The sequence below is a fragment of the Pseudophryne corroboree genome, chromosome 2 (assembly GCF_028390025.1).
Source record: "Pseudophryne corroboree isolate aPseCor3 chromosome 2, aPseCor3.hap2, whole genome shotgun sequence".
In the NCBI taxonomy this organism is placed as follows: domain Eukaryota; kingdom Metazoa; phylum Chordata; class Amphibia; order Anura; family Myobatrachidae; genus Pseudophryne; species Pseudophryne corroboree.
Genome location: NC_086445.1, coordinates 571,643,733 through 571,656,763, shown reverse-complemented (window position 1 = coordinate 571,656,763; position 13,031 = coordinate 571,643,733). Strand labels below are relative to the sequence as shown.

The window sequence follows — 13,031 nt, the reverse complement described above, 5'->3', positions numbered from 1 at the left end:
ACTGATGTGAATGGGTATTAGGGCATAAGGGCTTGCAAGGCTGATGTGAATGGGTATTAGAAGCTCTTCTGAGAGGTGCACTTGGTGCCCCAGACAAGGCCCCCGCTTTGTACTCCTCTTCTGATTATGTATAGTGCTTACCACAATATTAGATTAGTTCCTTGTGAGGCGTGATTGGAAGATGTAGTAGTTGTAATGAGGGAGTTAAAGCTTGCTGATCTAAACGGGTAGAATGATTCCTGCCAGTATGCTTTCCAGCAAAAATTGATCCTTGTTTTCATGTCTAGTACATGACAGGCTAAGCATGGAAATGTGGAATATTATTGTTTATGTGGCATCACATGTAATAAATGTTCTGTAGGTTTTGTTCCATTTTTGTACAACTTCAGTCTTTTTTCCTCACCAGCCTGTCTTATTTGCTACATTATTATTGTATAAAATATCCGTTGTGTGTTGTAATGAATTTGTTATATTCTTCTTACTTAATATGTATACTGAAACTGTGGACTGTACCTTGGTACATTAAAGTTGACTCTGCAAGGAGACATAAAGGTATGTCTGCTGTACAGAGCCCAAAATAAGAACATTAAACTTCAGAGATACATTGTGCCTGGCTGTTACTACAGCCTCCTGTATGGGATGTAGTTGGCATCCCAACGGACAGGGTGTCGGCGGTCAGAAGACCGGCGTTCTGACCGCTGGCAATGGCATCCTCACTGCCGGTATCCCATACCCAACCATCATGTACAGTTGGGCAAACCTTTGCTTCAGTCTGTGGACCCTATTCAGGTTGTATTGCAGATTCTGCTAAAAAGCAGAATCTGCTATTGTTTGTATCACATGGTGGGGGCTGCCCAGCGCAGGGCAAGGCCACCCAGCATGCTACCCGCTGTCCAGAGGTTGTGACCGCAATTTATATTGCGGTAACAGCAATTCTGGACGAACCCTGGCAGGTGCATCGTGGCCATATTTTTAATCGCCCGCAGCACATGCGCAGTGTACTGAAAATTGCTCAATTGCGATGTTCGGTACACTGCCAGCCAACCTGAATAGGGTCCTGTGTGCTAAATTGCATTTGAACTTTTTATCTAATATTGTAAAGATGCATTACACCAAACTGTGTTGCAATATGTTTTATATACCTTGGAATGACTTTGTCTGTCCTGACACCCTAAGAGTGTCTTGCAGAATGTGGGACATACATTTATATTATGGAAATGTCATTTCAAACTAGCCTTTAATGTGCTATTGTGGACATATTTTAAAATTCCAACTTGAGCACAGCTGTGTTAGAACAAGTGAGTCATTAAGTGACTATAGGGGGAAATTCATCATAGCTTGTTGAGAGATAAAGTGAAGAGAGATAAAGTACCAACCAATCAGCTCCTAAGTGTCATTTTTCAAACACAGCCTGTAAAGTGATGCTTAGGAGCTAATTGGTTGGTACTTGATCTCTCTCCACTTTATCTTTCTCCATGCTTTGATAAATCTGTCCCATAGGTAGGAATATTGTAAGGCTTCTGTATTTGTTTTTCAACTGGAAAGTAGTTTTACTGGTATATTGTTTTATGATCAGGATGGAAGTGACTTCTGAACAAAATGTGGATATATTACTTTTGAAGCTTTACAAACAAGACGTTTTGTTAAAAACACAAACACTGTCAATGCCACTTGCCTCTCCCTTTTCATAGTATTAGCCTGTTTCATTTTAGCGACCACCTACAACTTCGGAATAAAGGTGTGGTCAACATGAGATGCAAACCATGATAATACAGCATTAATTGCAATCATTTCCCCTCTTTTAGAATATCTTATTTGTAAACTGTTTAAAAAAAAACAGTCATTACATAAAACCTCCACACAATAAGTCTGTATCCTTACCCTCCATAAAATATAAAAAATGCTAATCCCCTTCCAATGAATATCAAGAGTGCCCCAGCTGTGAACACAGATCCTGCGGCCTCGGCTATTCATGATGTACCAAGAGTCTCAACACAAGACATTGGGTGCCTGGACCTTCGGCAAGATTTAAAGAGGAGCTTCCCCATCAGGGCTGCCAGGAGGGGCCACCCTGCTCATAACCCCCCAACCCAGTAAGAGGGAAGGGTCCTCCTTTCTTGCATGTTGTGCAGGATGGTGGGTGAGCTGGAAGGCGTCAAAGCTGATCCAGGTAAGCTAAACAGACTTCAATTTAATGCATTGTACTCAGGACCATATCTGTAGCTTTAGAAGAGACAGGGAAGAATTAGTACATCAGCTGGAAATTCCCAGTCCCATATGGGGGGTAGCTGATAGATTCACCTGGAATTTTTTTTTATGGCTTGAAAAAACAAACAAAAATCAGAGCCACATAATCCCCATATGTGGTTTCCTTTTAAAAGAAAAACAAACAGTTGTGACTGTAAAGAAAACCACCTATACTACATTGTAATACACTTACTATGGTGTACTATTAATGTGAGATGGCCTGCTTTCATCTAAAGCTGCAATAGCTGAGAGTGATTAATTGCCTTGTTGAGGTTACACCTCCTTTTACTAAAGGCTATACTTAGATCTGTTAGTTATTCCTATACCTTATACATTATGTTACAGTAGAATAGGTATTCACCAGTATTTTAGCTGCATTAATGTTATTTTCTCCCAGCTCTGACACAAAACCTCATTTATGACGCCAGCCACCCCATCCAATACTGCAACTCCAGGCAACCCTCTTCTTTAGCTTCTGCTGAAGGTCCTGCACCCTGAGATCCATAGCCGAGGCCCACGCTCCCTGTATTGTTCCTTTCTGGATTCTGTAGGCAACAGCAGGGGCTAAAGGCAGAGCAGTTCAGGCAACTGCATGGGAAAAAAGTCTGCAATAAACCTGTGTCACTTAAATACCTGCCAGGAACATGATTATGCCATGTAAACTGAAGAACACAACACCACCATGGCAATAGAGACTAGCAAATTGTTATTCCATTAAAACCAGATATTCAAAGCAGGGCTTTAAAATTATACGTAGACAGTTGAGTCCTTCAATGTAGAAAAGAGAGCATATATTTGGTTTCTTGGAGAGCAATTGGAATTTCTCTACAATTCCTTAAACCATACTTAATATTACCAGTTGGGATTTGTAATCAGTGTAACACACAACTCATTTTCATTAATTGCCCCACATTTCATCTTATTCGTCTGAACACAATTATTTAAGTACATAGGTAAATAAACAGATTTATTTTCCCATGCATAATGGTCTGGTCATCATCTATATACAAATAATAAGAGTTAATCATATTTCTACGAAACTATACACCCAACACCAAATGCTAGACTGAAATACTTCTCCAATGCATTGTGTAAAAAAGGGACATGTTAGCAAGGGAATAGGCTGAGTACAAAGCAATAAAATGTTAGTTCTGTAATGATGTACTGTATGGTCTCCTACATTATGCCATATGATTCTCAAACTCTTCTATTTTACTTCTACAGCATCATCACTGCCAAATCAAAGGTCTCCCATGAGGTCAGCACTGTCACCACCCCAGAGAAGTGGTACATTGGTCACATATAGCACTACATCCGTAGAAGGGGATACAGAAGATCAAGAATTAGAAAGTAGAAGGTGCCAAGGAATGATTATTAATCCTTATCTAGAGCACTGGTCACCAACAAAGGAAGAGGTGCGTGTGTCTCTCACTGTGGGGAGACAAATCAAGCAGTCCTTCAGACGTGTGTCTCCTGGGCCCCTAGCCTCTTCCACAGAAGATCCTTTGTGCTATCTTTCTGCACATACAGGCTGGGGAGATGAGAGTGACTCTGATATTCCACCATCTGACAGGGTTCCTGATTCAGCAGAGTCTACACAGTCTGAAAGAGATGGAGGCAGTCAGCAAACTGAGATTGGCTCCTTGCCTGGAGGAATGGTCTGGCCCTTGATGCAGGACCACAGAAAAGATAATAATGGGGAAGAAGACCATCAACTTGCTTCTTCTCAGCGCAGTGAACACAGTTGTAATGAATCCCTTCTTTCCTCTGAGTATCCCGAGGGTGACCAAGCCTCTAGTGCTACCATGCCAAGAAGACTTGGACGCCCTCGTGCTAAAGATGACAGAAGAGCTCGTTGGAGAGCTAGTCTCCATCGCCTTTTACAGCTGGAGAAATTAAGAGATCAATTGTACCGTCAAGAGCTGGCCTTGAAAGAAGAAGAGATGACCCGTCAACGAGAGGAGAGAGCAAGAGATAGGGAGCTTCACCGCCAGTTACTTGGAGTGCTTGGTGACATCCGAGATGAACTTAGAAAGAGAAGACAGGAGAGAGCAATTGCTCATGAGGGTCAAACTCCTGAAGGCAGGGGTACACCATGCAGTGGTACCACCACTACTGGCCGAAGGGCTCGTGGAGGACTAACACGTCCAAGAGGGACACGCATTTCTTCAGTCTCTGCCACTTTGCCCTGTTCTTTTGCTCAGTTCTTTCTGCAGGATCCAAGAACTGGGTCTTCTATGCCAAGCACTATGGCCAGGGGCAGCAACGAGAACCCCACCTGGGCAGGAAGCCGGCTTATCGGCCCCCTGCGCAGGAGGGGACAACCTCGTGGCCGCCCCCGAGTTCACCCTAAACTAGTGATTGGGGATAACCATGGATAATTAAGAACTGGCCTTTTTCATGTTTTACAACAATAAAGAAGGTATTCAAAAAGGATGTGTCTTTTTTCATTGCTATAAATTATAGTTTAATATGAGACAATGCTACTGAAAATCTTTCAAAAGTGTATTAAAAGCGACAGAAGAGTTCTGTCACTATTTTCAGGCATGGATCCAAAACTCCAAGAAAAGATGTCATATGTTTTTTTATTATATATTATTACCAATGTAGAGTATGTTAATCCTTATAATAGAGCTGTCTTCACAGGATTCATGCTTGAATATTAAAGTGATGTTGTAAAACTTGTCTGATTATAACGGATTACATCACTTAAGGCCCATTACAACAATTTGATTTGTAGAAGCTCACAATATAAAAGCTGTTTGTCGATTAGAAACAAATCATATAAGAAAAGGCCCATACAAAACTCTTTGATGGGGTGGCTGTATTCCCCTTCATTTCTGTATTGGCTGCAAAATATTGAGACTGTTGTATTACGCATTGACTTGTACAGTGGGGAGATGCGGGTCAGTCCATTCCACAAAACTTTAGCTCTACAGGACATGGTGTAAAGTGCAAAAAAAAGTAATTTAATGTAAAAATCTAAACTGCCAATTTTGCAAATCAGTGGGAAATTTTGAGGACAGCTGTAAAGATTTTATTCTTGAATTTATAGATCAAATTTAAGTCAAAGCTATACCTTAGCCAATGATGGTGCTAAACTTTGTAAAAGGGGGGGGGGGGGGGAAATAGCCAATAACGTTCAGAATGCATACATGTTTTAAGCATACATAAATATATTTGGTGAACTCATTATCCAGATATCACATTTTAATGTTTACCTCAGTGTTGAATAAAGTATTTAAAGTATTGATGCCTTCCTACTTTATATTTTGATCTGCATTTATCTGCATATAGTGGGAAATATACTAAGCCTTGGAGAGATAAAGTAGAGAGAGGTAAAGTACCAGCCAATCAGCTCCTAACTGTCATGTTACAGGCTGTGTTTGAAAAATTACAGTTAGGGGCTGGTTGGTTGGTAGTTTAATCACTCTCTACTTTATCTCTCTCCAAGGCTTAGCACATCTTCCCCATAGCCTACTGCAAGGGCAGCCAGACATCTGGATTGGTGAAATTCTCTAAAAGCTACAAATCCTCTGTGATCTCCATGAGTAAGCACATTGGCCTCTCTACAGGAATAAAGCAAACACATTGGCCCCAACAGTAATTAAACACATTGATCCCCCACAGAGAAAAAAAAACACACCCACACACACATTAGCCCCCACACAGGAAAAAAAACAAGTGTCCCACACACAAAAACAAACAAACACATTGTCCTCCACAGGAAAAACAAACAAACACATTGTCCTCCACAGAAAGAAAAAACATAATTGTACCCTGACAGAAAAAAAAAAAAAGATACATTAAATTGCCGCAGCCCTACACAGAAGGCTGACCTGACCTAGCCGCAGCTTCAGCAAGCAGTGCACTGGTGCAACGGGATCCGGTCTGAAGATCGACAGTGTCTAGGTCGACAATGTTTAGGTCGACCATTATAGGTCGACAGTCACTAGGTCGACATGGATGGAAGGTCGACATGTGCTAGGTCGACAGGCCTAAAGGTCGACATGAGTTTTTCACATTTTTTTGGGGGGGGGGGATTTTTTCATACTTAACGATCCACGTGGACTACGATTGGAACGGTAAAGTGTGCCGAGCGAAGCGAAGGCACCATGCCCGAAGCATGGCGAGCGAAGCGAGCCATGCGAGGGGACGCGGTGCACTAATTTGGGATCCCGGTCACTTTACGAAGAAAACGACAAAAAAAAAAATCCTCATGTCGACCTTTAGACCTGTCGACCTAGCACATGTCGACCTAGAAACCCTGTCGACCTTCCATCCATGTCGACCTAGTGACTGTCGACCTATAGTGGTCGACCTAAACATTGTCGACCTAGATACTGTCGATTAAAACGAACCACACCCGGTGCAACAGCCAATAAGAAATCCTATGATTCTTATTCACTGCTGCTGAGACACCTGACCACAGACATTCCCAGCAGGCACAGCCAGCAGTGACTTCAGCGCAGCAGCCAATAAGAATCACCTTGATTCTTACTGGCTGCTGCTGTTACACTTAACCGTAAACATAACCAGCCACTAAAGTAGCAGTGAGCTAATAAGAACCATGCTGCAGGCTGTTGCTGGACGTCTGTTATCCATGGTCGTCCAGTTGATTGCAATTGATGCTTTGGCCACCACTGGTCTATTCAAATACATTTAATAAAGGCTTTTACAAAAAGTTTAAAGTATTTTCACATTTTAAGCATCAAGACCCATGAGATCAAGAGGCTGTTCTTTTAAAAGTGTCATTCACTTCAAATCAGTCTAGGAGTTGGTTTACTTCATCCTAATACTCATAGTTATCACATATTTTAGATGCCTTATTCAAAGTTACTTGTAGCCCCCTTTTTCACTAGTGTTAGGAATTTGGGAGCACAACTTTATCAATAGGTTCTGACTTCATGCCAAACCTGTAACAGTGAACATACCTTATTCTCACACCTTTAGGCCACTGTAGATCAAACACTTTACATCCCTGGAAAGAGTGTGCAGCAAAGTGAAGAAGGGGAAATATGAAAACCAAGTGGACAGTGAAATGGGCACCAATTCTATTCATGGTATAATTAATAAAATTTTGGGTGGCAGACAGTGGTGGATTTTACCTATGGGCTGCAACGGAAATGCACATTTGCTAACTGGGTGATTTTTTATATACATTTTTAAATATTAATAAATGGCTTAGTCATGGAAGTATAACATCGATTTTGAGCGATTTTCACCGATTTTAAATCGATCAAAGTCAGTCAAAATCGACTTTTAGTACATTTCCCCCAAGTGGGCGCGTCTCACTTGCAATGCTAAGCCTAAGATTGTAACATATGTTTTTAACTATGGGCCTAATTCAGACCGGATCGCTGTTGTGCGAAATCACACAGCGGACGATTATCGAATGACTGTGCATGTATATGCACCGCAAGGCCCACGCGCGAGCCCAAACAGCGACAGAATAGTGCAAAAATTTTGATCGCTAGGCGTATGCAAGGTGATTAACAGAAAGTGGATGTTTGTGGGTGGTAACTGGCCATTTTCTGGGAGTGTCAGGAAAAATACAGGCGTTCCCAAGCGTCTTCAGGGCGGGTGTCTGACTTCAAGATGCTTGGGAACGATCAGCCTGTTTCTTTCACACTGTAGGAATAAGCCCTGGGCTACACACAGACTACAAAGAATGGAAAATCATTTGATGGTGAGTGAGTTGCGAACGGATTTGCAGATGTCCACTGTCTGGCGAAGTGGCGCATTCGCACACTTGCACAGGGTGGGTTTTCACTCTCTATGGGCAGCGGCTAGCTGATCGCAGACCTCTGCAAAAGGAGTGATCAGGTCTGAATTAGGCCCTATGCTTGCTGTGCCACTACCAAAATAAAACCTACATAAAAAAAAATGATATCTGTATAAACCTTGTTACGATCTTCATATTATGAGTTCACCTCATATATTTATTTGTGATTTAAATTGTGTCTGCACTATAATTTGTTGTGCCTAATTTATATTTGTTATGGTGTCTACACACGGTGAGATCCTTGCTATGCCCGATTTTCACTTTGTGATTTCCCCTGAACTTCCTGGAGCCCAGCACCACCGATTTTGACTAACTTTTCTTGAGATCTGTACTATGTGTGCTTACGATTTTGGCTTATGTGAGATTTTGGCTTATGTGAGATGTAATTGACATGTGAGATGAACTAGATAGTACACCGATCTAGCAAGGATTGACTTGCCTGCACAGTCTATCTTTTCTTGCGATACCGACCTGGCGGGACCGCTCATTGGGATCGAATCGCGATTGCAAGTGCATAAGACTTTGCGATTTGCACTAACTTTTCTTGCGATTTTGACTATATAGTCAAAATCGAAAGAAAAAATCTCACTGTGTGTACACACCATTAGACTGTTGAATTATTTATTTATTGTTCTATTTTGATTTTTTTTTTTAGACAATTCTTTCTTTATATGTATTTTAGATTTTTCAGGGAAAATTAATTTCCACTAAGGTTACTTACCTCCAGAAACTGTTATTCTTACGGGTATTTTTATTGAAGTGCGGGTTTTTAGAAGTGGAGATGTTGACCATAGCCACCACTCAGATTCTAGTTATTATCTTCTAGAAGGTGCTAGATAGATGATAAGTAGAATCTGATTTGTTGCTATGGGTAACATCAGTGCTTAAAGTGGTCCTAGGGAGGTGGTGGAACTCACATCCCCCACACCGTCCGTGCGCCTGTGGCGCGCACCACACAAAGGGGTGTGGTCTCAAAAAGAAAGGGGTGTGGTCACCCAGTAGTATCCCCAATTCAAATTATGCCACACAGTAGCACAATCCTATTCACATTACACCACATAGTAGTGACCCTTATTCATGTTATGACACAGATTAGTGCCCCTATACAGAAAGCCCACAGTAGTAGCACCCCAAATACAAATAATGCCCACAGTAGTAGTGCCCCTTATGCAATTCCCACTGTAATGGTAGTGCTCACAGTGGTAGTGCCCCTTTTGTAGTGCCCATAGTATTGGTGCCCCTTATGCAGTGCCCCCAGTAGTAGTGCCCCTTATGTCCCCAGAAGTGATGCCCCTTATGAAGTGGACCTTATGCAATGCCCTCATTAGTAGTGCCCCCATGTAGTATTGCTCCCAGTAGATATCCCCCCTTTAGTTTTGCACCTTCTAGATATGCCCCCTTAGTTATGCCCTCTTTAGTTATGTCCCCAGTAGATATGCCTCTTGTAGATATGCCCCCTTTAGTTTGCCCCCAGCAGATATGCACCCTTTAGTTTTGCCCCCCTGTAGATATGCCCCCTTAAGTTTTGCCCCTTGTAGATATGCCCCCTTAGTTATGCCCCTTGTAGATATGCTCCCAGTAGATATGCCCCCTTTAGTTATGTCCCCAGTAGATATGCCCCTTGTAGATATGTCCCCTTAGTTTGCCCCCAGAAGATATGCCATATTTAGTTTTGCCCCCTGTAGATATGGCCCCTGGACAGTATGCCCCTTTAGTTTTGGTCCCTGTAGATATGCCCCCTTTAGTTTTACCCCTTGTAGATATGCCCCCTTTCGTTTTTCAACATTTAGATATGCCCCCAGTAGTTATGGCCCATTTAGTTTTGCCCCCCTGTAGATATGCCCTCTGTAGTTATGGCCCCTTTAGTTATGCCCCTTGTAGGTATGCCTCCTTTAGTTATGCCCCTTGTAGGTATGCCCCCTTTAGTAGTGCCCCTTGTAGGTAAACCCCCTTCAGGTATGCCCCCTTTAGTTATGCCCCTTGTAGGTATGCCCCCTTTAGTAGTGCCCCTTGTAGGTATGCCCCCTTTAGTAGTGCCCCTTGTAGGTATGCCCCCTATCGGAGTGCCGCTTACACACAACCGCTTGCACACAAAAAAAACCCCACAATATACTCACCTTAAGCCCCGCTCCCGCATCCGACCACTGACGTCCTTCTTCCTTGCCGCCCGCTCCTCCTCGGAACTATGGGAGAGACGTCATGACGTCTCTCCCATAGCGCACACCGCACACTGCAAAAGCCGGAAGCCGGAGCTGAGGAGTGAGCTCCGGCTGCCGCTGTGAAGAGGAAGACGGGCGCCCGCTGGAAATAAAGTCTCAGCGGGCGCCCAGCATCTCCCTGCACCGCCGGCTGACAGCGTGGGTTAGGTGAGCCGGAGGAGGCAGTTCCGCCCCGTTCCGGCTCACTTTAACCTCTGGGTAACATCTCCACTTTTAAATACCCTCACTTTAGTAAATATACCTCTTAGTCTATCTTTACACTCACTGGAGCTGATATAGAGGTGAATACAAGTCAATTTTGAGGACATATGTTGCTTGTTATGACACTGCAAGCATACACGTTATGCAATGTTGAGTTGTAATCGGATTTCCACTTGTGGGTGAAGGGATGTAACTGTGTAGTAACTGGGGTTTCAAGCATAAGCTACAGTAAGTTGTCGATGGAGTTGTGGGCTATGCAGAGTTTTGTGTATGCGTAATTACACCTGTTGTCAGATGGATATTTTGCACAAAGGATAGGATTGTCACAGGTGTGCAGCAGTGGCGTAACTATAACTTAGGCGCCACCCCCACCCCACCCCACCCCACCCAAGCTCCTGTCCTGCTCGTTGTCAGGGTATCCCCCCTGTCTGTCCGCTGCTGCAGGTCTGCGGTCCTGTCACACCTGTCCCCATTACAAATGTCCCTACAAAAATGGCACCACCTCCTCTAGCATCCTTAATAACTGTCCATTTTGCGAGAGACATTTTGAATGGACGCAGGTGTCATGGAACCACAGAGAAGTTTCTCTAGGCTCAGGCAGTTGCATAACAATGGCCCCAGCAGACCCCCAGCACCCACAAGCCACAGGGGCTACTGGTATGCCACGCTGTGCACTGATAATGATGATGGGTATCAAACTAAGCTTGCATTTACAGAGGCGGTGCCGCTATAGAGATGTATACAACACAGCATATGGGCGAATATCCGCATTTTAGGTCTAATTCATGTTTGTACGCAATGGCAGATTGTCACGCAACAGGGTGATTATTGGCGCATTGCAATCGCAGCACATGCGCGAATGTGTTGCTTCAATTTCACATGCAATGAGAATTTCATGGAAATTGACAGGAAGTGACCGTTTGGAGGTGTCAACTGTGAGTTTATGGAGAGTAGTTGGGAAAATGCAGGCGTATTTTGGGGGAAGTGTATCTGCTGACGGCTGCGAGCTCGGGCGTGCAAAAACATGGTATCTGCGTTACTACTGCTGTGTCCAGTCTACGTAGCCATAGACCAACCCTTAGCCCCAGTGTTCCTCATTTTTACGTGTAGGCTGGGAATGTGTATGCAGTTGCAAATGAGTTTGCGATGGTTACGGTGGTTACGGTATGTCTCTATTCATTTCGGACCTGAAGCTTCACTTGCTAACATTAGCAGCTCCATAGCCTAGAAAATCGCAATTGCATTTGTGTACAAACATGAAGTAGGCCCATAGTTCTGTGCATACAATGCTGGAGCAGCTATGGCTGACTAATATTCATCTACTCATAAGCCCCACTCTCTTCTTCTTCTTCTCTCTCTATGTTTTTTTTGATATTTGGGCTGAAATAAGGTAAAGCATCATAGGCCTGATACATATTGTCAGTACACCATTAGAAGAAATAGAAAGTTTAATTGTAAGGCCTAAACAATGAACTACTAATTAAAGCCATAAGCCAGTGGCATGGGGATGGTCTGAATCAATATGTATTATGAAAAGGAAATGAGCTGAGGAAATCTCAATACTTTGACCTTTACCAGTGTTTCAGAAGCTGTCAGATTGGCATACAGCTGTATACCAATCCTCCGATCCTCATCTCCAGCGAATTACAAGGCCATTCATATACCAGCTGAGGCACCCGCAAGCAGATGTTAATTATAATTATCTGTGGCACCAGCAATGTGTTTCATCAATCCATAGGTCTGTGATATTCTTTATTTTCCATATTGTGAAAAGCCTGAGCAATGAGTTCTTAAAGGATCTACAGTACGTTAGTCAGGAAGATTTATGGCATTTGGTGTATCTGCATAAAAGAACATAAAATAAGTGGATTCCTACCTATGCTTAATTCTACTGAACTTTGTCACTTCCTGACTTTTAATCTGGTGAATGGTGTATTAAAGTCTCCTTTTGTGTGTGTGCAGTCTGCATCGTCTAGTGCAGGCATTCCCAACCGCGATCCTCACAGCACACCAACAGTGCAGGTTTTAGTGATATCCAGGCTTCAGCACAGATGGTTAAATCAAAATAATTGAGGTACTAATTAAGTCACCTGTGTTCAAGGCTGGATATCACTAAAACCAGGACTGTTAGTGTGCCTTGAGGACCGAGGTTGGGAAACACTGGTCTAGTGCATAGGTTCTCAAACTCGGTCCTCAGGACCCCACACAGTGCATGTTTTGCAGGTCTCCTCACAGAATCACAAGGGAAATAATTAGCTCCACCTGTGGACCTTTTAAAATGGGTCAGTGAGTAATTAATACACCTGTGCACTTGCTGGGTTACCTGCAAAACATGCACTGTGTGGGGTCCTGAGGACCGAGTTTGAGAACCCCTGGTCTAGTGCACAGGTTCTCAAACTCGGTCCTCAGGACCCCACACAGTGCATGTTTTGCAGGTCTCCTCACAGAATCACAAGTGAAATAATTAGCTCCACCTGTGGACCTTTTAAAATGGGTTAGTGAGTAATTAATACACCTGTGCACCTGCTGGGTTACCTGCAAAACATGCACTGTGTGGGGTCCTGAGGACCGAGTTTGAG

At 43.2% G+C, this 13,031-nt stretch overlaps 1 protein-coding gene across 5 annotated transcripts in view; it reads left to right on the top strand.

Moving 5' to 3' along the window:
• DLGAP3 (DLG associated protein 3) overlaps positions 1 to 13,031 on the top strand; it is an 856,617-nt gene that overhangs the window by 690,912 nt on the left and 152,674 nt on the right. Inside the window, exon 7 of one of the 5 annotated variants that reach the window (XM_063954416.1) lies at positions 3,472 to 4,680. The exons of the other annotated variants lie outside the window; for them this stretch is intronic. Coding sequence (XP_063810486.1) covers positions 3,472 to 4,628 — 1,157 coding nt within the window. The 3' untranslated portion in view covers positions 4,629 to 4,680. Of the gene's footprint in view, positions 1 to 3,471; positions 4,681 to 13,031 lie in introns of those variants that run through there. 5 annotated transcript variants of the gene reach the window in all.